The sequence below is a fragment of the Leucoraja erinacea genome, chromosome 36, assembly GCF_028641065.1.
Source record: "Leucoraja erinacea ecotype New England chromosome 36, Leri_hhj_1, whole genome shotgun sequence".
Lineage (NCBI taxonomy): Eukaryota > Metazoa > Chordata > Chondrichthyes > Rajiformes > Rajidae > Leucoraja > Leucoraja erinaceus.
The window spans coordinates 557,854-583,780 of record NC_073412.1 but is presented as its reverse complement, the minus strand read 5'-3'; the positions used below and the strand labels follow the sequence as shown (position 1 = coordinate 583,780).

Genomic DNA, 25,927 nt, shown 5'->3' with positions numbered 1-25,927 from the left:
AAATGTTCTTGGAGATATCATTATTGCCCAAGAAGCAGGGTGATTGCTGAGAAGATGTAAAGTGCCAGTAGAGTTAAGTGTGCACCTGATAGTTCAGAGCACAATCTGATTGTGATTATGGAAACACAAGGAACTGCAAATGTTGGAATCAATATTAAAACACAAAGTGCTGGAGTAACTGAGTGGGTCAGGCAGTATCTGCGGAGGCTATGGATAGGAACCATTTTGGGTCGAGAGCCTTCTTCAGATGATTGTTATGGTTAGGAGGGAAGACATTACAAGGATACAGAGAGAAGGAACTGCAGATGCTGGTTTATCAAGGAAAGACACAAAATGCTGGAGCGATTAAGTGGGTCAGATGGCATCTCTGAAGAACATGGATAGGTGACATTCCAAATCAGGACCCTTCTTCAGAATATACAGCACACAGGCATCAAGCCCAGTTTGTAAAGGTAATGTGAGTGTTCCAGACTCACAGCAAGGGGCCAAAATAAGTATGATATTTTACATTCATCCAGTGGAGAATGAGCACAGGCACGTCACGCTGAATACTACGGTGCTTGATTGCTTTCAATTTAAAATCAGGTGCTGCACTATCTAATTTTTGGGCATCAATGCTCCAGGTGATGTTTGTTTCTCTGCTGCAGATGCATTCCAATTGAATACATGTTGCTATTTAATATCATTCATTGATTAGATTTAGGAAATATCCAGCCTGAAGAAGGGTATCAACTTGAAACGTCACCCATTCCTTCTCTCCAGAGATGCTGCCTGCCCCGCTGAGTTACACCAGCACTTTGTGTCTATAACTGGGACAAAAAAAGCTGTCTATCTTCGGTGTAAAATAGCATCTGCAGTTCCTTCTTACACATCCAGTCTGTGAATTTATGGTTTTAGAATTAAAACATAATTTATGCCAAACAATATATAAAGACTAGATTATAGTTTTTAGATTTTGTGATTTTCAGTTAGAATGGTAAATAAAATGTACCGTTTGCCTTGGCCAGCAGCCCATGAATTTCTCTGAAGGTCGTCTCCATTGCAGTTATTATTTCTATAGTGGGAGCCAACATGTTGGCTAACATTCTACTTAATATGGAACTGAATCCATAAAAAAATTAAGAGTTTGAAGACTGCACAGTTGATCCATTACAACATCTACACATGCGGTAGCAAATCTATTTACGTACAGTTACCCTAGCGATATTAAACATTACAGTTAACTACAACAATCATGAGAGATGTGGGCTGTGCATGCATGTTAAATCAGATCTATTTATGGAAATAAAGTTTGGCAGAGAAATCAGGCTCCTGTAACATATGTAATAAGCTGCTTTACCCATGCCCCAACAATAGACCATTTTTAGACATAACTTCAAATCTAACTCAGGGATAACATCAAGAGACTGGTTTGAAAGTGCACAAGAAAGGTTTGCAATTCTGTACTTTCTCACATCAACATTTTTTTGGTAACTTTTGACCAATTCTCTGATTTTGGACCATGCTTTGATTGATGAGTCAGAGCTATCCACATATTTTGTGATTCACAGGTTCACATCAACCAGAGGGAATGAACATCCTGAATCATTCCAAGCACACCACGCCCAGCTTCACCGCTCAGTTCTTCTTGAAATGATTTCTGCATGTCTGTTTCTGATAGTTCTGCCACTTAAATACGAATTATACAACTATAGTATAGACGATCTTTCTCACTTGAACAAGGATGGCCAAAAGGGCAAGGCTACAGTTCCACTTGTACAAATCAAACAAATTCAAATCTCACTATAGACACAAAAAGCTGGAGTAACTCAGGACAGGCAGCATTTCTGGAGAGAAGGAATCGGTGATGTTTCGGATAGGGACCCTCCTTCAGACCCGAAACCTCATCCATTCTTTCTCTCCAGAGATGCTGCCTGCCCGCTTAGTTACTCCAGCATTTTGTAACTGTCCTCGGTGTGTAATCCAGCATCTGCAGTTCCTTCCTACTTAAATCTCACTGTATTCCCTTTACAATTGAATCTCATTATCACACTCTCAACCAAAGCTCTGCTCTGTGATCTTTGCTCTCAACCAGTTAGATACAGTATTGTGATGAATGGTTCAAATCTTCCCTGCTTGTACGGACTTTCCTGCTGTGATATATCCGGTAGATACGAATATAAAACTCTGCGATAAAAGTATGTGCTGTGATCATCGGTGGGTTTGTTTCGTAAACACAGAACGTGAACATGTAATAGGAGAAAAACAAATCATACATAATTGTAAACCCCCCACCCCGGCAAGGTATACCTCCTCTCTTTCCGCTTTCATTCCGCGGACCTGTGTACTTTGCTCGACGATACTTTAAAGCAATTGATTTAATTGCTTGGGGATTAAAATGACTTACGAATTTATTTTACAAATAACTATTCGACTCGATCCTGGATATTACCCCTTAAAAAGAGGTGGAATCCGTCAGCACTTCTATCGGGTGTTACATGAGAGTTGTTGCTTGGAATTGTTAACGTTGCACCAGAACTCCCGGTGGAAAGAGTAAATAAACACCACAAATAACATATTTTACTGCACTGATCTTAACAAGTGGAATCTGGTTAACAGGCTCGTAGTCAGTAACCTCTTACTGAAATGCCAGAGCTGTAGCATGCGCTCAACTTCCCGACAGCTAGCTAACGACTGATCCAATCTCAGATTCGCTTTAAGCGAAAGTTAGCGTACTGGAGGAAAAAGTGAAACAGTTGAAGTGTTGAAATAAGATCACTCACCACCAGAAGCTGATGCAATATCAGCAAGGAAGATGTATAAAAGATGTAACAGTGAAGGGGTAGCCAGCAAGACGGATCTCTTCCTAGGAGCCATTTGACTCTCATGCACTTTCCAAATGCCTTCGAAAGGATTTTTTTCAGTAGTGTGTGTGCATGTGTGGTGGGAGTGACTAGCCCACTGTTCCAGAGGCCAACCCTCTCACACAGAGACGCTCACACATTACAATCCCAGGATATTTTAAAACACGATATATCTAATGGGGCTCAACACAGCTCCATTCATAAAGTGATGAGTCAATCCAACCGTTCTCTGTGCGGCTTCACTTGAGGTTTAAAGTATGCGGAGATAAACTCCCGGACCACGGTGTTCTGGGTGGAGTCACTGCCCGAGTCGCCCATGTTTACTTTGGTGGGAATCCCACTTTTGATGCGATTGCCCCCAAAATCCACATTTTCCACATTGAATTAAGCTTTATGATGCAGAATGACTAAAGTACTGTATCATTGAAGGTTGAACTGAAATGAGCCAAATAACACATTTTCTGCATTTCCTTCTTGTTCCCCTGCTGCATGGACAGAGTGAGCCAATTGACAGCTCTATTACAGAAGTCACCCATCATCCACATGTGCCTTTCCTGGCAGGATTGGAGCATCCATGACTGATGATGCAATGTCCAGCATGTTATCCTGTTACAATTATTTACATTGATGCATTCGAAGTAAATCAAATAATTATTTTTTGCTTCATCAGAGCTGAGAGTCACCACCATTTGGATGAGTGTGGATCAAGCAAAGCTTGACTTTTTCAAGGCAGATTAGACTAGTTATATAATTGATCAATGGTTTTGCTATTGGTCTCAAGTCTTCACCTCAACCACTGATATGATAAGGATACAATCTGTACTGTAGTAACTCATTTTGGTTACTTTGACAGATTTCACATGCAATATTTTGGGAATCGATGATGAGCTACACAGCACCTCTGGCAGCTCGTTACATGTAACCGACAACTTTTGTGTGAAAAGATTGCCCCTCAAGTTCCTATTAAATCTTTCTCCCCTCACCTTACATCTATTGATCATCCAGGTTAGGGAATCTGGAAGGGGGTGCATATTCTGGGGTAAATATTCAACATTCCAGAGAAGAGGAAGGAAGACATATTCCTCTCAGTGGTTCGTAAATCTTCGAATTCACCAGAGAAAGCTATGGTTACTGTAGCTTCAACAGAGATGGATAGATTGTTTACTGTAAGGAATTTGCCTGCGGATGGAGCCCAATGTTTTTATCAGCCATGGTTGTACTGAATAATGGAGCAGGCCGGAGGACTACCTAACCGACCTGCTTCTGTTTCTTTTGAAAGCACCATCATTCATGTCATCCACAGTTCAGACCCAGAGGTAACAGTTGGAAAAAGTTACTTTAATCTTTATATATTAGGGCGATAAGGGGTATGATATGGAAAGCACCAACTACTTTACACAAGAGGAGAGGAGAGGAAGTTAGGGGGGGGGGTGGTTGTAGAAAATAAATTATTAACCAGCTTGACTGCACATTGTATTAGGAGAAAAGGCACAAATAATGGTGAGGACTTACATGACACTGATGACAATTATTGTTGTAAAGTTCCTCATTGCATCTTTTGAAAGGAGTGGCATTAACACATGGATGTCAAGGTAACTCTGCAATCTCATTAGCCTTAAACTCCATGGTGAATGCTGGAAAATATAAAAATACTAATAAAACTAACCCAGTTGTTTAAACAGTTCTAACCAAAGATCATAGAGCTATGATCTTTAGCTCTAACAACCTATTGTGTCCCAACCACAAACTTGATGAATCCTGCAACTGATGGTATTGGATTACTAAGTTAATGGCAATGGTAGGATCAGCCCAGGCCATGGTGCTGTGGTCTAATCCTTCCACTGAGCCTGGGGTAATATAATATCCAAAACAGTAACATCATGTCTTTGGGACCTCTCTACCATCATGCTTGTGTATTTGTTTAGGCACTCGGTTCTTAATTCTATTCCTTCATATTTTCTTAACTCCACAATGTAGTTCCTATAATTTTGCTCCAAAGGCTAAATTGTTCATTTCCTGTTATTACTCTGCTTAAATGACCTAGCTCTGACTTCATCAACACACATTTCTTTACCATACATGGTACTTAGTTGAATGCGACTTTCTCAATTCTCACAATTCATGCACTTTTGCAAATTTCGCTTTGTGTAAATAATCCAACAAACATTTTTTTAAACAAAAATGAAAATGCACTTGATGTTCCTTTACTTTTGGTTTACCGTAACCATGACTACAGTACACTTTTTTTTTAACCATTTTCCTGTCAATTTAGGTTACAGGTACAACAACATAATTAGTTCACTATAAATATGCTGCACCATTATTGTGGATTAAATTACAAATACAATTATTAACAAAAGAAATGAAACAAAGACTAAATATTAAACAATATATGGGGTGGGAGATTACAAGTTTCACGTGGTCCGCCCTGTTTCGACAAATGCAATCAACCCGGCATGCACAATCAAATAAGAAAATAGAACAAGTTGTCCGACAACTTTAGGCTGTGCACGCCATACGCAAGAAGAAGAAGAAACAATATATGAGAGGAATTAGGTTAAGAGGAGCAAAGATACAAGATGGGAAGATGATGATGGGAAAAATATATAGGCAACAGTGATCATATTAAGGTTCAGAACCAGTATGGAAAATGATATGGAGTACCCCAAAGGTAAAATAGTCAAATGGATCAGGGCCAGTTTTAATGGGATCAAAACAGATCTTGTCCTGGAAAATTGGAGTTAAAGCTAGGCAGGCAAAACTGGAACTGAACAAATGGTTGAGGTCTACGATACAATAAGATAGAACTTTATTTATCCCAGGAAGGAAATTGATCTGCCAACAGTCATAAAAACAAAAAGTTGGGGAGTAGGGGGGGGGGCGGTTCAGTCTCAGTCTGCCCCACAACAGGAGGAGGAGTTGTACAGTTTGACAGCCACTGGGAAGAGGAACTCCTGTGGCGTTCTGTCCTGCATCTTGGAACCAGTCTGTTGCTGAAAGTAATCCTCAGGTTGACCAGTGTGTCATGGAGGGGGTGAGCTGTATTGTCCAGGATGCTCTGCAGTTTGAGGAGCATCCTCCCCTCCAAGAACACCTCCCATTAATCCAACTCCACCCCCAGGACAGAGCCAGCCTTCCTGATGAATTTAATTCTAATGTCGTCCTCATCTTTTGCCCTGCGGCCCCAGCACACGGCAGCGAAGAAGATGGCACTGGTTACCACCGATTGGTAGAACATCTGAGGCATTTAACTGCAGACGTTAAAGGAGCGGAGTCTTCTCAAAAAGTACAGCCGCTCTGTCTCTTCTTGTCCAGGGTCTCAGTAAGACTGGTGGGAGAACTGGGAAGGGGGAGGGGATGGAGAGAAAGGGAAAGCAAGGGATATTTGAAGTTCAATGAGAGGTGATTGTACTGAAACTTAATTTTTGAGTTGATGTACGGTAAAGTTTATATCCCCTGTGCCTGTAGATAGAATCCACATTGCAAGGATATCTTGAAATCTTGAAAATTGCATAATTGCCATTGATCTATAGGAAACAACATGGTACATCTGGTACAGCAGCTGCCTGGGTGAAATTCAGACTTTAGGTGTTGGTGTCGGTGTGGAGTGTGCACCTCCTACCTATGACCCATGAGTGTCCTCCTGGGTGTTGCTGAATCCTCCAACAACCCAAAGACATGCTGGTTGGTTAGTTTGTGTTAGAAAGAACTGCAGATGCTGGTTTAAATCAAAGGTAGACACAAAATTCTGGAGTAACTCAGCTGGACAGGCAGCATCTCTGGAGAGAAGGAATGGGCGACGTTTCAGATCGAGACCCTTCTTCAGACTGATGTCAGGGGAGGGGGTGGGACAAAGATAGAATGTAGGCGGAGACAGTAAGACTAGTGGGAGAACTGGGAAGGGAAAGGGGATGGAGAGAGAAAGCGAGGGTTATCTGAAGTTTTAGAAGTCAATGTTCTTACAGCTGGGCTGTAAACTGGCAAAATATGTGCTGTTCCTCCAATTTGCGCTGGGCGTCACTCTGACAATGGAGGAGGCCGAGGACAGAAAGGTCAGATTGGGAATGGGAGAGGGAGTTGAAGTGCTGAGCCACCGGGAAATGAGGTAGGTTAAGACGGACTGAGCGGAGGTGTTCAGTGAAATCTGGTTGGTTAACTGGTCGCTATAAATTGCCTTCATTGTGCTGGTAAGTGGTAGAATCTGAGGGGAATTGAAAATAATCAAAAATGGGATTAATGTAGGATTAGTGTAAAATGGGTATTAATTGTTGGTATGGACCTGATGGCCCAAAGGCTCCATGCTCTATCTCTCTACGCTTCTATGATCATGTAAAGTGGAGAAGAAACAGAATATCATTGGGACCCTTCATTCCCTATATCAGTAGCACATTAAAGCCCAGCACAAACATTAGCACACCATCTCCCAAAATAGTATGTACCTTAATGCCAAGATCTGCTTTTGCTTCTCACAGTAGATTATTTAATGATATGCTCTGAAGTAATTTCTACTCCGAAAAAGAAGATAAGCACCTGAAGTCCACCTACGTATTTTCAAATTTCTGACGTGGACAAACATTCCAAGGTTGTGATGCTGCAGAAATAATTACTCCCTCATTATCAGGTTTTTACTACAATGAGTCAGATCATCCAGTTTGCTCATACTTCTACTAGGGTCTCTAGCCTCCCTCATGTCTCAGAGGTCTCTGACCCCCACCCCCTCTCTGGGACACTCTCAGAGCTTGCTGTTTGAGAGTGTCCCAGACATGTCAGAGCATGCCACCCAATCCATTGTAGGGTCTCAGTTGCTTTGGCAGCAGACCTCACAAACACAGAACAGATCACAGGAAAAGGCACTTTGCCCTAAATTGTCTGTGCCGAACATGATGACAACTCATCTTCTCTGTCTATATGTGATTTATATCACTCCATTTCCTGTATACCCATGTGCTTATTTAAAAGCCTTTTACATTTCCCTGTCATATCAGCTTGCACCAGTATCCCTGGCAGCACATTCCAGGCACGCACCACTCTTGTTTTGCATGTCCTTTAAACATTCCCCCACTTACCTTAAAATTATGGCTTATTGTATTTGACATTTCCCCCGAGAGAAAGGTTCTGACTATCTACCCTATTTATGCCTCTCATCATTTTATATACTCCTCTCAGGTCTCCTCGCAAACTTTGATGAAAACAATGCAATTTTGTCCAACGTCTCCTTATAGCTGATAGCCTCTAATCCAGGGAGCATTCTGGTAAACCTCTATTTAAAGAGGTTTACCAGAATGCTCCCTCTCCAAAGCATCCACATACATTCTGTAATAGGGCGACTAGAACTACACAAAATACCCCAAATGTGGCAACCAAAGTTTTATAATGCTGCATCATGACTTCCAACTCCTATACTCCTTTCCAATAATGGCAAACATACTATTCTCCTGCTTTACCATTCTATCTGTTGTCACTTTCAGGGAGCTATAATCTTGGACCCCAAATCCCTTAGGACTTCAATGTTGGTAAAGTTCATGGCCATTAAATGTATACTTTCCCCTTACATTCGACCCCTCAAAGTACAACGCCTCACACTTACAAATCACTCACATCCCTGGAATGGAGTAATTATTCGCAACGCATCAAGGAGTGCATAATACAATGAAAGCAATAGTTGCTTAGGTAAATTACTCCAAAGCCAGACTTTAATGGGATTTTTAAAATCATCATAAAATCTGTTTAAATCGGTAAACTGCTCACCCCATCTGCTGCAATGAAGAAGTTTACTAATCTTTTAAAGTTTCTGCAATCAATAAAAGTAAATGTTACCTTTGCACAATAGACTTTAGTCCCCAACTCAGTCACTAATTTGTGAAGTTCATCCAGCAATTACAGACATGATGTGGAATATAAATAAGCAGCCACTAGAGGGCAGTAGATTATCATAAATAACATGAACGGTACACTCCCTCTGCTCCTCCATGGGTCTACATGGGGGAATTGTACTATGTTGCTATGCACATGTCATTCTGTATGTTTCTGGAGACTCTAGCTTTCATAACAGTGCTCCAAAGAGATATTCTTTGCCACATGTTCTGATTGTTGCTCATCCTAGTTGTGTACTGTACTGGCAACTTAAGACAAGTCCACATTTGTCATATGTCTGTAAGTGTCAAGAGTGTTTTATTGTCATATGTCCCAGACAGGACAATGAAATTCTTACTTGCTGCAGCATAACAGAATATGTGAATATGTAAACGTTGTACATAACAGAAAGAAAAAAAAGAAAAAGTTCAACAAATAACAAATATAGTGCAAATAACAAATAATAATATAGTCTTTTGCAGTTCAGAGCTCAGAGCTTATTCAATGTTGTTTAATAGCCTGATGGCTGTGGGGGAAGCAGCTGTTCCTGAACCTGGACGTTACAGTTTTCAGGCTCTTGTACCTTCTTCCTGATGGCAATGATGAGATGAGTGTGTGGCCAGCATGGCGTGGGTCCTTGACGGTTTTGGCTGTCTTTTTGAGGCAGCGACTACGATAGATCCCTTTGACGGTGGGGAGGTCAAAAGCTGGTGATGGACTGGGCAGTGGCCACAACTTTTTGTAGTCTTTTTCGCTCCTGGACGTTCAAGTTGCCGAACCAGTCAGAATGCTCTCAACCGTGCACCTGTAGAAGTTTAGGAGAATCCTCTTTGACATGCCAAATCTCCGTATATAACATTAGCTGTAACATTTATATGCAAATAACAGATGATTTTTAAGAACCTTTCTTTATTGCAGCTCCAGATACATCCACATTTGTTCACATTGCCATAGGATTTTTGAGACTTGTTTGTAGCACAAAAACAATTTGTTTTCATTCCATGGCAGTGAATAACTTTCATGAGACTGCACAGGACTGCAATGTTACATCTTGCACTGGCAGGGATAAGTCGCGAGTACACTTGAGAATGGAAAAGCGTTAAGCTTTATTTGTTCAGAAGGTTCTTGTTCAACATTTCAAATGTTCTCTTTTCTTTCTTTAAAAGTATTGATTTTTACTGGAACATTTGCACAATGATCACTAACTGGACAAAGGACATTTATTGTCACATGCACCAATTGGTGCAGTGAAATTTGAGTTACCATGCAGCACACAAATAAGATAAACACAACACTTTAGAATTGAACATAAAACATTAAAAAAACTGATCCTTGGAGTTGGAGTTATAGAACCAAGGAAGGGAAGAAAAAAGTCACAGATGAGCATTTGATGGAGTGAATAAGGTGGAAATCGAAAATAAAGGTGGTTTTCTTTTACCACAGATCCTGCCTGTGCTACTCAGTATTTTAAGTACCTTTAGTGGTGGGGAAAATGAATAAATGAATGTGGAACATTTGGACATTCAGAATATTTTGATGATGAAAATGATAAATTACAGCAAAGGTAATTGGTGTAGAATACCGATATCGATTAAGGAATAATTAACGGGCCAAAACACAGTGAAGAAATAATCATGTAATTTTCCAGCTGAAACGTGACAATTACATTGTGGCAGGGATTAGTGCAGGATCCCCAGCTGTCCAAAATCAGTGTCAATGATTTGGATGAAGGGATGAAGTGTAACATATCCAGGTTAGCTGGTGATCTTAAGATGGGTGCGCAGAGGATTCAGCGAGGTTTGCAGAGGATATAAAAGGGCTAAGTGAATCGTGAGCACAAGGCAGATGGAAAACTTTAATGTAGAAAAGTAGGAGATTGCCTCCTTTGGGAGAAAAAATAGCAAAGCAATGTTTTCTAAATGATGAGAAACTGGAAGGTGTTCAAGCGAAGGCAAAGGGTAACTTGGTCTCTATTACAAGAGGATTTACAGCAGAGGACAGACTTGCTGCAATTATATAGAGACATGGTGAGTCCACACTTGAAATATTATGTATAGGTCTAGTCGCTATACATGATTACAATCAAGCTGTGCACGGTGTACATGGTAAAGGGAATAACATTTAGTGCAAGATAACGTCCAGTAAAGTCCGATTACATATAGTTTGAAGGTCTCCAATGAGGTAGATGGTAGGTCAGGACAATGTTTCCACACTTCTGTACCTCTTGCAGGGTGAGACTTATCCTTTACTAAGCTGGTGGCCTTGCCAAGGCAGCGTGAAGTGTAGATGGAGTCAATGGACAGGAGGTTGGTTTGCGTGATGGTCTGGGCAACGCCAACAATTCTTTGTAATTTCTTGCGGTGTACGCAGGTTAATGCAGGAAAGTGGCGAGGAGGTAGAGGCCAAAAAGCCTGTGCTGATTTCTATTACTTATGTTCTTATACCATCGCCTACCTACATGTAGCTTCCCCTTTGTTATTCACTATATTTTTCTTCATTGTTGTAGTGTCTAAAGCCTGGAGTTCCCAACCCAATGGGCATTGTTGAAATCCAACACTCCTCACCACCATCTTCTCAAAACCAATTAGGAATGTGACAACACAGCTAACATAGTAAATCTATAGAAACTAAGCCCATATTCTAAGTAAGTAGCACAGAACTATTCAGCATAAATTACCTCAAAGATCACTCTGATACCCCACGACTCCTCATTCATGCCCAACAGATAACCCAAACCCTTCACTCCAGCACAGTGGATGTCTGCAGTAACTTCAGTCGAAGTTTGCTTGAAAGCTACAAAATGGAAGGAATGTGGACAACTTTGGATTTCATCAGATGAAGGGCTAAAACATCTATCTGCCCAACACAGGAATCATGTACTCATCTCGACGGGTGGATTCGGTTTGTTTCCAGTTGGGGAGAATTAATTTTCTCCTTGAAAGTTTTGAACTTCAATTGGAATTCTGGTGGCGGTTTACCTGAAAAGTTGCGTGTAAGATGGCTCAAAAATAAACAAATAAATGTGGAAATGACTCCGAGAGAGAGCACTGACCGGGCATTCCCTTCTCCTCCTCCTTGACCGGTGCTGGTGAGAGGGTGGAGCTGAGGGAGAGGGTGGGGGAGAGGGGAGAGGAGAGGGGAGAGGGGAGAAGGGGAAGAGGGGAGAAGGGAAAGAGGGGAGAGGAGGGAGGAGGGAAAGAGAGGGGAGAAGGGGAGAGGGGAGAGGGAAGAGAGAGGGAGGAGGGAGCTGAGGGGGAGTGACCGGGCAGACAGTGACTGTGAGGTAGTTTGGAGGGAAGGAGAGGGAAGGAGATGGGAAGGAGAGGGGAAGAAGAGGGAAGGAGAGGGAGCTGAGGGGGAGTGACCGGGCGGACAGTGACTGTGAGGTAGGTTGGAGGGAAGGAGAGGGGAGGAAGAGGGGAGGAAGAGGGGAGGGAGAGGGGAAGGAGAGGGGAGGAGAGGGGAGGAGAGGGGAGGAGAGGGGAGGAGCGGAGGAGAGGGGGAGCTGAGGGAGAGTGACCGGGCGGACGGACAGTGACTGTGAGGTAGTTTGGATGGAGACGGCCGGCCGGACGGACAATCTATCGCGCGCTTCCCGCCAAGCGCGTGGAACCGACGGAGCGGCGATCGGCCGTTGACGTCACAGAGGGGCACTATTGTGTAGCGGATGCGGCGCGTCTGCGGGGCGGAAGTGACGGCGGAGGCGGGCGGGCGCGCGCGTCGCCGGGAGAGAGAGAGCGCGGCCCAGTCCCTTTGTTGCGGTAGCGCTGCCGGGGGGAGTGCGGTGCGGTGCGGAGCGGAGAGGAGCCTGAGGCTGAGGCAGGGACACCCCCACACACCGGCAGCTCACACCTGCCACCGGCGCCACCATGGACTCGGACGAGGGCTACATGTATGACGAGGACGAGTACAGCGAGGAGAGCGAGCCCGAGGACAACTTCGAGATCGGCGAGGTGGAGATGCAGGAGCCCGGCCTGGAGCCCGGGCAGGACGGCGACGGGGTTGGCGGTGGCGGCGGCGGCGGCCTGGGAGGCCTGGGCGGGCTGGGAGGCCTGGGGGCCGAGCAGGAAGAAGAGGATTACCGCTATGAGGTGCTGAGCGCCGAGCAGATTGTCCAGCACATGGTGGAGTGCATTCGGGAGGTCAACGAGGTCATCGAGGTAAGCCTTATCCGGCCATCGTACCGGAGGAAAGCCCGAGTAGACAGGCCGCACATGACCCGGGCCCTGTAGAGTGGAAGGACTAAAGACTTGGGGCTCTGGGGTGCAAGTAGGGGAGTGTGATGCGGGTGGGAACGCAGGGGTACATTGGGCCATTGCGAGGAGGAGAGAGACACTTTGCCTGGTCAATTTACCCCTGTTTGACTGGTTTTCTTGGGATTGATGCCAGTGGCTAGTTTTCTGCAGGGCCCCAAGGCTTGAAGAGGGTCTGGGCAAATGCCAGAACGGTAGATCATCTATTTTCTTACTGGTTGGGTCATATATGATCTTAGTTTTGTTTAATACACTGTGTAGCGTGCATGTGTATGATATTAGGAAATGGAGTGTCATTTTGATGCAGTTCATCTCTCCTTATAGACCATTGCATTTCTGTATTTCCATTGCTTAATGTATTTGGATAAGTTAACTGGAATGTAATATACAGTCCAATATCTGAAATATATGGTTTTTCTATTTGAATTTCAGTATATTTATACTGTGTCAGCTAAAATTGATGTTTAGTTGAGCTGGCTTAAACTAGCAGCCAGACTAACTACTATTTATTGATTGGCCAGATGTTTTAGATGTGGATTTTATTAGTACTGTCCTTGTTGCCTCAACCAGACATTTCATCTGAAAAGTACAAAAATGGTCAAGCAGAATCAAGAATGTCATAAACATTGCCCATATATTGGGAAAGGGATGCAACCAATATAATTTGATGCCCAACAATCGGCCTACAATTTTGATAAACAGAAATTAAGCTGGAAGCTTGTACTTAATATTGGAAGAAGTTTGTTAAAGGTACCACCTGGGGTACATATTTTAAGGATGGTACATTCTGATATTTAATAAAAAATTGTCCATAATATTTTAACGTGTCAGTTCCACATTCTTCCATACCTTTGTTGAAACTTAATCTATTTACCTTCAACTGTTTCTCTCTCCACATGTTGATGCAAATTAGTATTTTCTTAATTTCAACATTCATTGATATTTATTTGTTTGATTTGAAATATTTTCTATCATATGAAGTGGTGACGGGGCCATGCGCATCAGCCACACCTAAATCAAGGCATCTCTCTCAACATCAGAGATGTTCTAATTCTTTAAGAAATGGGGGTTCCCCTCTTCCATTATGGATGAGGCTCTCCCTGGGATCTCCTCGATATCCTGTAGCTCTGCTCTTGCTGTCCAGGAGGCCCTGTCCTTTCTGTCCAGGGCCTCCTCCATTGTCAGAGCGAGGCCCAGTACAAATTGGAGGAACAGCACCTCATATTTCGCTTGGGTGGCTTATACCCCAGCGGTATGAACATTGACTTCTCTAACTTCAAATAGCCCTTGCTTTCCCTCTCTATCCATTCCCTCTCCTTCCCAGTTCCCCCCATTTCCAAAACATCTAATATTTGAAGTGTGATTTAGTGATATTTCAGTGAAGTTCATCTTCTGTTGAAAAACAATGGTGGAATATTGAGATGGGGTTAATCCATTCCAGTGTGTATTAGAATTGGCAAACCCCAGTTCATTGCGGGTTACCTGGATATTTTATAAACATTGTAATTCAAAGATCATTTGCTGAACAGACTTCAGATATGCCCTGTTGACCAATGTGTTCTCTGGTTTCTTGAGAAGAACCATGGCCAATTTCCAGTACTCCAATCAAGTTCCTTTGAAGACTGCAATATTTGTTGCTCATTGTGCTTGATAGGAAAATCTGCCAACATGGAATGGTTGCTGACCTATAGGATTCATCATGGTGGTTATGGCAGTGGTCCGTTAGCATATCTCTCTCTCTCTCTCTCTGGTGTTTGGCGAATGTGCCTCGTTACAACACCAGATGTTCCAGCTCTCCACGTTTATTGCATAAGTGCCAGAAAAATTGATTTCTCAAGTTAACAGTTATGGTGGGCTAATTATTTGAACTGTCCAATGAATCTACTAAGCCATTCATTGAGTTTGTGGTTGAGCTTGTCTCTTTCTTGAACCTTTCAATGCTTTTGATTACAAAAATCCATCAATCCTGGGTTTAAAATTAGGTACCATTTGTGGAAGAGTTCCACATTTTTATCGCCATGCATTTGCTACCTTCACTGTTGAAAGGGTTGGTTCTGTGTTGTAATTTTTATCCTTTTCTATTCTCCCATCCGACAGGTGGTGCTTCTTTCTGTCTATCTATCTCGTTGCTTCCTTTTAATATCCTCAGTCAAATGACTCGGTTTTCAAAATTCCAAGAAGCAGTTGGTGATTCCATTGCTTTGTGATATAATTGTTGAAATCCAAGCGACTATGTTCTGTCTTCCTGCCTGCATACGTTCCTCACATGAAGTGTGCAGAACTATCCTCAGTTTTCTGCATACATTCTAAGTACAAATCTCTGTTATGGCATTAAATCATCTGGATATAACGGTATATATTCCATCAGTACCTATTTCCTGTATTTATGTGCCATTTGAATGATTATTGATAAAATAAATCTAATTCATTCCTTACCTCAGATCCATTCAAGTAGGTAGATTTCTGAACATTGTTTGTCCACTAACTCCCATGAATGTGGCTATTAATTGCAATATTACTTTGCTTATTGCCCTGATGCCTGCTAGTTCAACACAAGTTTGATGTAAACCTGGGATTTCCCTTGTCTCTGAATTTTCTTCCACAAGCTGAATTAGCCTCTGGGATGAGCTTCATAGATTTGCTCTCCAAGTTCCAATTCAAGTAGACTATTCATCCCCCTGTGATATATAGAGTTGTGTTGAACCAAAAATGGCACTTCAGCCCTTCATGTACATGCTGACAGTTTCCCCTATCTACACTAATTGGATTTACCCACATTAGATGTACATCCTTCTTATGCCTTCTGCATTCCGCCAGTCTGAATACCTCTTCAACATAGTGATTGTATCTGATTTCATTACTGCCAATGAGTTCCAGATATCAACCAGTCTAAAAATCCCCATTAAAACTCTTGTCTCACCGTAAACCTAATTTAGAGAATTTGTCAATCTAGACAATTTCCTGGTGAATGTACTCACTTCAGGGCAACCACATTTTTCCTAGTGTGTCCAGAATTGCACGCTGTACTTCCAAGTGCAGCCTAAATATGTAAAATTGCGACATAACATCCCAATTGCTCTCCAAATCTGGAGGGTATCAACATTCTCTACTGTATAATTCAATTTATGTTGATGCAGGTGGGAACCCTACACACTTGCATCTGCTGCATTTCCCCATGGAGGAGTCAGCACAGAAGCAACAGCAAAGCTGTGACTAGCCTAATACTCATCAATCTGTCGGACAAATCAGACTTAGCTTTGAGTATTGATACGGAAACATTGTTTTTCATTCCACACTGATAACCTCAGAACCTGAATTGCATGGCTAATGGGAAAGTGCATAGCCCTCATTTGGAGGGGCAAAGGAAATATGTCAATATATGGTGGCATTTTGCAGGCAGCTGGGCAGAATAATGTTAAATATACATGTTTTAAACATGAATCAATGTACCCGTTTTAAACAATTAACATGCTTCTTCTGGATCATCTAAATTATTATTGTTACTATAGCCGAATGGACACAGATCTGACTCCATGACACAAAGGCACGCTAAGGACAGTACCTGGAAGTGCAGTGGATGCTGGACTTCCAGGTACTGTATGTCAGTGACTGTAAACATGGATTGGACGTTGGCATCAGGAAAAGGAAGTGGTAGCGCCATTTGTTATATGACGAGCAGTTTGTGCTGGTCCTGTCCAACTCTTGCTTCCCCCATCTGGAATATCTAGTATTGAAATGTCATCCCATCTACCTCCCAAGGGAATTTGTCCATCACCATGACTGCTGCCTTTCTCCTGCCCTGGGCAGATATTTAGCTAGCACTTGAGGAACTATATACCATAATCAACAGGCGCAAGACAGTGTACCCCAACACTTATCTGTCATAGCCAAGGATTTCAACAAGGCTATCTTGCAGAAGACGCTTCCGAACTACCATTAACATGCGTCCTGCAGCACCAGAGGATCAAATACTCTTGACCAATGCCACTTCACTGACAGTGATGTCTATCGCACCAAGCCTCACCTGCGTTTTAGAAAACCAGATCACCTGGCTATGCTCCTTCCTGTATATGACTGGTGACTAAAAAGTCCAGTTCTGGTGAGGAGAATTGCTGATCATTGGAAGGCAGAGAGAACAACTTCACGGCTGCTTGAACTTGGTCGATCGGGCAATATCGAAGGACTCGGCAACAGACTTTAATAAATATGTCCTGGTTATTACCGACTTCAGAAGGAAGTGTGTGGATGAGTCTGTTCCTTCCAAAACCATCCGAGCTATCCGTAGCCAGGTCCCTTGGATGAACCAGGAGATATGAACTGAGGACCAGATCTGTGGTGTTCAAGTCAGACGATTCTGAGTCATACATGAAGTCTAGAAGGCCACCAAGAATGCAAAGAGACACTTCTTAGATGCTCGGTAACATGGCAGGGCTTTCTACAAGATGAAGTGACTGATGCACCGTTCTCAATGCTTGCTTTGAAGGGGAGAGCAACAGTGTACGTTCACGGGCCCCCACGACCCCCAATCACTCTGATTTCATGAGGCCGACACCAGAAGAACCTTCACGAGGAAAGCATCTGGCCTGATGCACCCCTGGCTGCATTCTCATAATCTGTACAGACCAATTGGCTGTAGTTTTTATCAACATCTTCAACCTCTCAGTACTGCAGGGCCGACCTACTTTAAAGGGCATCTATAATGTCAGTGCCCAAGAAGTGACATGTCTCAACGACTATTGATTAGTGGTACTTGTGGCCATTATGATGAAGTGCTTGGAAATGTTGGTTATGACACAAATCAACTCCTGCCTCATTAATGACCTGGACCCATTACTATTTGCCCAATGCTGCAAGGCAACAGCGGGTGCGATCTCATTTGCTCTCCACTCTGCGCTGGACCATTTGGATAACAGGAACACGTGCATCGGGCTGTTCATCAGCATTCAAGACTTTCGCCCCTTCCAAACTCGCTGTCTGTATCTCGGGGAACTTAATCTCCACTCATGCAACTGGATCTTCATCTTGCTTATCAGCAGACTCCAGTCAGTACAGATTGTCATCATGAGCACAGGGTACCTCAGGGCTGTGTAGTCAATCCCATGCTCCTCTCTTTCTCTCCCTCCCCACCATGACTACCTAGCCAGGTACAGCTTCTCACCATCTCTAAACTTGCTGAGCAATACAGGATTCGATGTACCCGAGTACGGGAAGGATCTGGTTGGGTAGTACAAAATCCTGCTCTGAACTTTAGCAAGACCATAGAGCTTATTGTTATCTTTAGCAAGGGTCCGTGCACTTGTTTGGTAGATCAGGCGTTGGTTGGACGGTGGTAAAAAAGTTAATAGATTCAAGTTCCTGGGTATATATATCTCTTTCAGGATCTGTCCCGAACCAAGCATTTTAATGTCACCATAAGGAAAGCTTCATCAAATTCCTCTATAAAACGTGTACTGTTAGTTTCACTTTCAAGAATAGCTTCTCTCCATCAACCATGAGGTTCGTGAAACACAGTGCTCAACTCTGACCGCAACCATACCTCAGCAATAAACCACTACAGACTTTGCACTATGATTATGCTTTACATGCTTGTTGCTCTAACATGTCTGCTTAACATGGAATAACTGAGGATTTATTGCATATTGTTGCTTCTGCGTTTAATTTACCTGTAAAGTTGCAGCAGGCACAAATTTTATTCTGGTTCATATCTGGTGCAAATGACAAACAGCCACTCTGAATACAGCTTCATTCTAGAGTCTTGTGGTTGCACACACTGATTCAGTGTCAGTCTGCCTCCAGTGATATTCTTGTTATCCTGAACATATGGCTGATGGATAACTGTGATTAGTTGATGCTTTTATTTTTCAACTGAGTTATGGATATTTCAGAATATTTTACACTTTCCTTCAGAAGTAATTGATAGCTCGAACTTAACTCAAATATGACACTGCCTTTTTCCCAGTTTCAAATACACTCTATTCATAACAATGCAAAACAAATGAAGCGCTGAAACCATTATTTTCATCTAAATCTTGCTATTCCTGTTAGTTTAGCAATTATGCATATACGACCTTGAGCAAATAGTTCAGTCGATTTTAACAAACATTCCCACTAATGAGTGTGGACTGGCAGATTGGACCAATGTTGGGTCCATCCCCGTGGAGCCTTTTGCATTGACTGACCCTCAGCACTTTGCTCTAGAATGCCATTTTTGGCAGGAGCAGGATAAGCTTCATCACACACATGATGCCGGCAATGCTTCTAGGCCTGGCTAAAAAGTACTATTGAAGCCAGACCATTGCCATGTTGCCCAGTGTGGATGAGCATGCCTTTGGGTGAGATGCTGCTCAGCATTACACTTGGGAACTACGTTACTGTCGAGCATGTCTCAATGAGAAACCTTCAGACTTCTGTTGCTTTTTGTTTTCCCCTGGTGATTGTGGAAACCACAACTTCTGCCCAGCAGATCCTGTCATTTGTGCCCGGGTGGGGCTGTTTGCTCATGAATCATGTTATGGGTGGCCAGTTTTCATGGCAGCAAAGCCTTTCCACAACACGTTGTCTTTTGTGTGCTTGGCTTTTTTGTCCCAGCTATCAGCTTGTCCTTAAAATGGTGGACAGTCATAATTTCAACTTGCATTTGTCTGCAGAGTTTTTTCTCTGCACATATAAACTGTAAATAGGTTTCGACATTCATTTTGCTGTTGCTTAATTTGGATTAACCAGAATGGGCTGTGGCTGAGCCATATCCACAAGCTTCACAAATCATTTTTTTCTTGAACAGTTGAGAGCATGCATCTATATCTAATGTGTGTTATAGCTGTCCTTAAAGTTTGTGCTTGAGGTTTAATTGTAGCACTAACATAACAGAAAACGCTGGAAATAGCTAGCAGGTCAAGCAGTACAAGAGGAGTGAGAAACGGTTTATGTTGCAGACCAATGAGATTTGATCAGAGCTGGGAGTTTAGAATTAACAAAGTTTAATGGACTTGTCCCACTTAGGCGACTTTTTAGGTGAGTGCAGGAGACTGCGCTCACCACATGTTCACTGGTGAGTCTCCATCATGGTCGCGAAGAGTTCCCGCATTCTGGGAACTAGTCGAGGCCTCAGTATGGTCGCAGCAAATTTTTCAACATGTTGAAACATTAGTCGCCATGGAGAAAATCGATAATCCTGTAGTCGTAGGTGCAGTTGTAGGTAGTTTTAGGTAATCGCCTTTGCTGACCGGTCATATTAATTGGCTCATTGGGGGAGAAAACGTAAGCACGAGTTTTCAGACCCAAGGATAACCGACTGGTAATGTTAAATGCCCGCCGAACATCACAGCTGTGTATCTCTGGCTTACTAAAAAGTTGTCTGGCTTATTAAAAGTGTCTCCACTCCTTCTCCCAACCCCCCCCTTTAATAGACTTACCGTATACTGGCCGTCTTAACCTTCCTGTTCATCGAGGTGTGTGTCTATATCACCTTGGCTTTGCACCGGGTGAATTTCAGACAGTGCTCCCCTGCTTACCTGGCCCCTGCCTTTGCGATGTGTTTGTGTGTTCTACTCTGACAGTCGTTGTTCCAGTTCCCGTTTTTTCAGGCGGCTGCCGGCAACTTGCCAGTCACCGGCAGTCTGCTGAAAAATCGCCTAAGTGGGACAGGCCCATAAGATGCAGACAAGGGGTGAGCAGAATAGAGAACCAGAAGGGATGCCTTTGATAGGATGAAGGCACATGAGTGAATGACCAATGGGTAATTGTGCAACCTTAACATCAAGGTCAGGTGAGAGGAGATGCAAATGGGAGAAGTAGATTAATCAGTTGGCAAAAAATGAAAAGGAAGTGTTAGAAATGTGGAATGGACTACAGGAGATGTTGAATTCATTGCTAATTTCTGAATGTATCCAGTCGGGAATGGGATACCGTTGGTTATCGTTCAGCTTTGTTGGATATGTGTCATAGATCATGGTCAGAGTGGGATGAAGGATTAAAGTGAGAGGCAGCTGGAAGCTTTGAGTCATATTCATTGGTGGTCCAGAGGTGTCCTACAAAACAGCAGCTTCTGTTTGCTATTTCCCCCATGTAGAGACCACACCCTGAGCAGTGAATGCTGGATATTACATTTGCTTCTCTCGGAAACATTGCTTGGGTCCCACGCATGGAAAGGGGTAATTGTATGAAGGTGCATAAAAAGGCTGGGGGTGGATGTGGCTATATACTACCGGCAGCTCAGCTGTAACGCATGTTTCCATAACATAAATGAGATATAATGCAAGTGATGAAGTTGGGAACACTATTTGCCTCATGCAGGCTGAATTAGCTATGATGTGATTTTGGTCAGGACCGAGAGAACCCTTTTGGAAACTAACAAGCAGAAATAAAAATGTCTTGGGTTTAATCACTATAAGAAAATTAACTGTTTCCCTGCAGTGAGCAAACTCCATTGGAACATAATTTTTGTGCTACAGCAGAAATCCCTGTACTTGAATAAGAAAATATTATAGCTTATCTGAAAAATTGGACCATCCTACTATTTAAAAAAAATAGTGATTTGCTGCTTAAGTTCAGAGTACTTGTGGGGGCATACATTTTGTAATGGTTTACACCCACTCGTTTGTTCTCTCTGCACTGTATATTATATGGGCTGCAAGGTATTTGTGGCTGTTTTGTTTCATCTATTCATATTTGTATCACAAGAATGGAGTACAATACAAGAAATAGAAGCAAAGAGGCTTCTCCACTTCTCAGGCCTAAATGGCAGACTCTTTATCCCACGGTTGTACCTTCTAGCTGAGCACTCAACCATATGTCATCTTCTGATGATCTCTGTCACAGTTGGGTATGTCTCCACAGGATCACTCTCGTTCCTCTAACCACTGTCAGCTTAGACCAGCATTAGATACAGAGAATTAGACAGCACAGAAATGGGTCCTTCAGCCCATCTCAATCAATGCTGACCCAGATATCTGTCTGAGCTTATCCCATTTGTCTACATATGGCCCATTTCTATGCATGTGCCTATATAATGCCTGAGTGCAGCTCATTCCATGTACCTACTTCCCTCTGTGGAAAAAGTTGCCCCTTGGGTCCCTTTTAAATAATTCCCCTCTCAATGTAAATCTATGTTCTCTAATGTTAGATTCCCTTATCAATTGTGAAAGACTGTGACCATTCACCTTCTCTAATCTTATTACTTTATATATCTTTAAGGTAAACCAATGGTCACCTACGTTCTTTGGGAAAAGAATCTCGGCCTCTCCAGTTTCTCCTTTATAACTCAAGCTCTGCAGTCCCAGGGATAAGCTTGTGAATCTCCTCTGCATCCTTCCCAGCATAATGATGTCCTTCCAATAGTTAGAATTAGAATTAGATTCCTTTATTGTCATTCAGATCTTTCGGTCTGAACAAAATTATGTTACCTGCAGTCATACACAGAACCAATAAAAACAAAACATACAATAAACACAAATTAAACATCCACCACAGTGAGTTCACCAAGCACATCCTCACTATGATGGAGGCAAAGTCTTAGTCTCCATCTCTTCCCTCCTTGTTCTCCCTCTGCGCTGAGGCGATCGATCCAGGCCGAAGATGCCGCCATCCAGTCCAGCGGACCTCCGTGGTGATGTCGCCGCCGCCGAAAGCCGGAACGCCGTCTCCGCTCCGAGACTGCCCGCCACAGCATCAGCTCCGGGCTGCCGCCCCAGCTCCAAGTCCCGCAGTCTCCGCTCTGGGCCGCCGCCCCAGCTCCAGGAGACCAGAATGCATGTAATACTCCCAAGTGTAGTCATACCGCAGACATTGTTATAATATGACGTCCCAGCTCCTGTTCTCAATACCCTAATCGACTGAAGGCAATATTAAGAATGAAAACTGAGAATGTTTGAAGAAAAAAATTGGGATCTCAGCTGAATTCCTTTCCTTAGTCCACACCAGCAGAGGAGATTAACTTACAATTTTGTCATTCATTTATCATGCATAAATTTGCTGCTACATTTGTGTACAGAACAAAGATGATAAGGAATTCAGTGCTGGCCTGAGACGGGTTAGTTATACCCTGCTGCTGGTGTGTTGTTGCAAGACTTGTCCAACTCCATTCTATTCAACCACTGTAATGAATGTCCCCAGCAGAACAAATCTAATGGTTGAAGGGGCAAGCAAAAGCTTTCTCAAATAATATAACCAACTTTAACATGCCTCGTTGAAGGGCCCAGTACCCTAGCATTATCACGTGACACCTACTTCCTGATTGGTGTACACTGTTTGAGCGGGATAGATAAAAGAAAGACTTGTATTTATGACTTCAGGATATGCAAAGATTTTTTAGAGCCAGTGAAATGTTTTAAAATGTGCTCATTGCTGTGACTTTAGAGGCCCACCGAGTCCGTGCCGACTACCAATCGCCCCTAATACTAAGACACGCACACACACGCGCACACACACACACACACACACTCTGACAGTGTGGGAGAAAACTAGAGCACGTGGAGAAACCCCACGCGGTCACAAGGAGAACATACAAACTCCGTACAGACAGCACCCGTAGTCAGGGTTGAATGCGGGTGTCTGATATTGCAAGGCAACAACTCTACTGTGCTGCCCAGTCCATAGGATGTCGGAAATATAGCCAGTTTGCATCAGGAAGCCGGGCAACAAAATGGGATTTATGCAGAAATTTATTTCTGGATTTCTCCATTCTTTTGTCATTGTGTTGCTTCTTGCCTGTAGATTATTTGTTGGACTTGTTTAATCTGAAGTTTTTAAATACCTTATTTCAAATATTCTATGCCACTATATGAATGTTTGCCTAAATAAAAAAGTAACCGTGTGATTTTTGTAATGCTATGTGAATGGGAAGTGTAGTGGAATCTGTCTGCATGGGATGTGTTGCCATGCCTCAAGGAACAGATGAGTGAGTGAAGTGTGTTTTTAAACCACTGGTTTTCATAATTTATAAAACTATGGTGACTTTCTTTACGGTGTTACACACTCAGTTTTTGTCAATTCCAGATTGTATGTGTGATGCTTGAACCATATACTGTTTATAATTTCCTGTGAGGTTGGGCATATGGTAGGCTATCAGCATGTGCATAAATAAATTAAAAATAGCAATATTGTGCATGAAATGAAGTCATCAAGTGACAAGGTTGGACCACTGAGTCCATGCAAACCATTACTCCCCATTCTCTACCGCTCACCTGCACACAAGGGACCAATTAAGCCACCACCTTTGGGTTGTTGGATGAAACTGGATCACCTGGGCGAGCACCCAAGGTCAGGTTTGAACCCTTCATTTCTGGTGCTGTGAGGCAGCAGTACATTTTGGTCCCTGACTGTTTCCCTGGCAATGCTATGGCTGCTGATAAACATACAGAGTGTCCTAAAGCCATAGTAACATGGCATGGAAATATGCTTTTTGGCCCAACTCGTCCATGCCGATCAAGGCACCCCCATCTAAGCTAGTCCCACTTGCCCACATCCATATACTTGTCCAAATCTTACCCATGTACTTGTCCAAATGTCTTAATATCTTTGAGATAAGTTGAATCTTGCAATTCTCCTTAATCTTACTTGACAAGGATATTTCACATTACCTGCCCCCCTAATTTCCAGTTCTCTCTTAAACACTCGACGTTCCTCAAGAGTCACTTGTTTCCAATTGCCTATACCTGTCATCTGCTTCCTTTTCTTTGCTGATTAAGCCGTCAATATTCTTTATCATACTGGGTTCCCTAATCTTGCAATCTCTGCCTTTTGCCCTTACTGTGCTTAGTCTTTATTTTATCTTTCTTGATACCCCAGATGCATTTTATTGCACAGCATCCTAAACATTTCATGCCCTCAACTGAATATTCATGCACCTTTGTGTTTGTTGGATTGCTGTAATTAAACTAGTGGAAGTGGTAATGTCTAGTTAGTCAAGATTTAAAAAGCTATATTAAGCATGCACTAGGTGAAAGAAAATTACATTTGTGGTAGTTGCTGTATATCCGCAACAGTTCAATGATTTACATGCAAAAAAAACCCTCTAGATACTGCAGCCATTTTGTTCATAAAGCACATGTTATGGGAGTAAATGGAAGAATTTTCTTTCTCCTTCAGTGCAATTGAGCCTTTAACACACATGCAGGGTTTTCAATAGTATAGTACAAGCTCGGTATTGCATAATGATAACCTACTTTGTGTTTGATTTGTGTAGCTTAACTCCACTGAGCCCTTTGACTCAGGTGGTTGCTATGGTGTATTGAAATTACATTTCACACAGGAAGCACAATGTACAATATTGAAGTAGAATGGCTGTTTTTTTTCTTCCTGCAGTCGAGTTAAAGTGTCAAAATGGTGACAGTGGCCATTGTTCAACCAGAGCTTGCATGTCGCTTCATAACTAAAGAAACCCAATCTCAATAATATTTAAGTACTTCAACCAGAGAAAATATTCTTCAAAATAAATGCTTTGTGTAACTTGGCATTGTCTTTTACCTTTTTACCTACAGAATCCAGCTACTATCACAAGGATACTTCTCAGTCACTTCAACTGGGATAAGGAGAAGCTAATGGAAAGGTAAGCCTGGTCTCTCGTGAAATGTAGTATACTTAATATACAGTGAGGGCACAGATATCAGCTGTGGGGCATGAGGGTATGTGGCATTTAATTAAGTTGTATGCTGAATGGAAATATACACTTTTTAGTGGAAAAGACCACGCAGATTACAAGAAAGAAATCGATGTTGGGTTGCAGTGATCACTGATCCAATGTATGAAGGCTGTGGAGGTTACTTTTGGCTCCAGCAACCTGCTCTTTAGTCAACGTTGGTCTCTGGGGAGATTGATGTTCCTGTAGCTTAATGAAGGTTGTGATGCTGTCAAGCTAATAAACACAGATATTCACGATGATCAGAAGAAAGCTGGAGCAATGTTGAGTTGTCACCAGCATATTGGACAGGAGGGATCTATCCCAGCAGCATCCTGTTGGGAAAAGATTTGTATTACTTGTAT

At 42.6% G+C, this 25,927-nt stretch overlaps 2 protein-coding genes across 5 annotated transcripts in view; one reads left to right on the top strand and one right to left on the bottom strand.

Moving 5' to 3' along the window:
- The window catches only part of LOC129713643 (chondroitin sulfate proteoglycan 4-like), a 61,553-nt gene extending 58,519 nt beyond the window's left edge, over positions 1 to 3,034 (bottom strand). Inside the window, exon 1 of the mRNA XM_055662849.1 lies at positions 2,763 to 3,034. Coding sequence (XP_055518824.1) covers positions 2,763 to 2,856 — 94 coding nt within the window. The 5' untranslated portion in view covers positions 2,857 to 3,034. The remainder of the gene's footprint in view (positions 1 to 2,762) is intronic.
- A 9,388-nt stretch (positions 3,035 to 12,422) lies between these two features.
- Positions 12,423 to 25,927, top strand: part of LOC129713642 (E3 ubiquitin-protein ligase ARIH1) — a 50,270-nt gene continuing 36,765 nt past the window's right edge. For 2 of the 4 annotated variants that reach the window (XM_055662847.1, XM_055662846.1), the window contains exons 1-2: positions 12,424 to 12,856; positions 25,426 to 25,493. In XM_055662847.1, the coding sequence (XP_055518822.1) occupies positions 12,566 to 12,856; positions 25,426 to 25,493 (359 nt within the window). In that variant the 5' untranslated portion in view covers positions 12,424 to 12,565. Of the gene's footprint in view, positions 12,857 to 25,425; positions 25,494 to 25,927 lie in introns of all 4 variants that reach the window. The other 2 variants (XM_055662845.1, XM_055662848.1) reach the window with 2 other exon arrangements.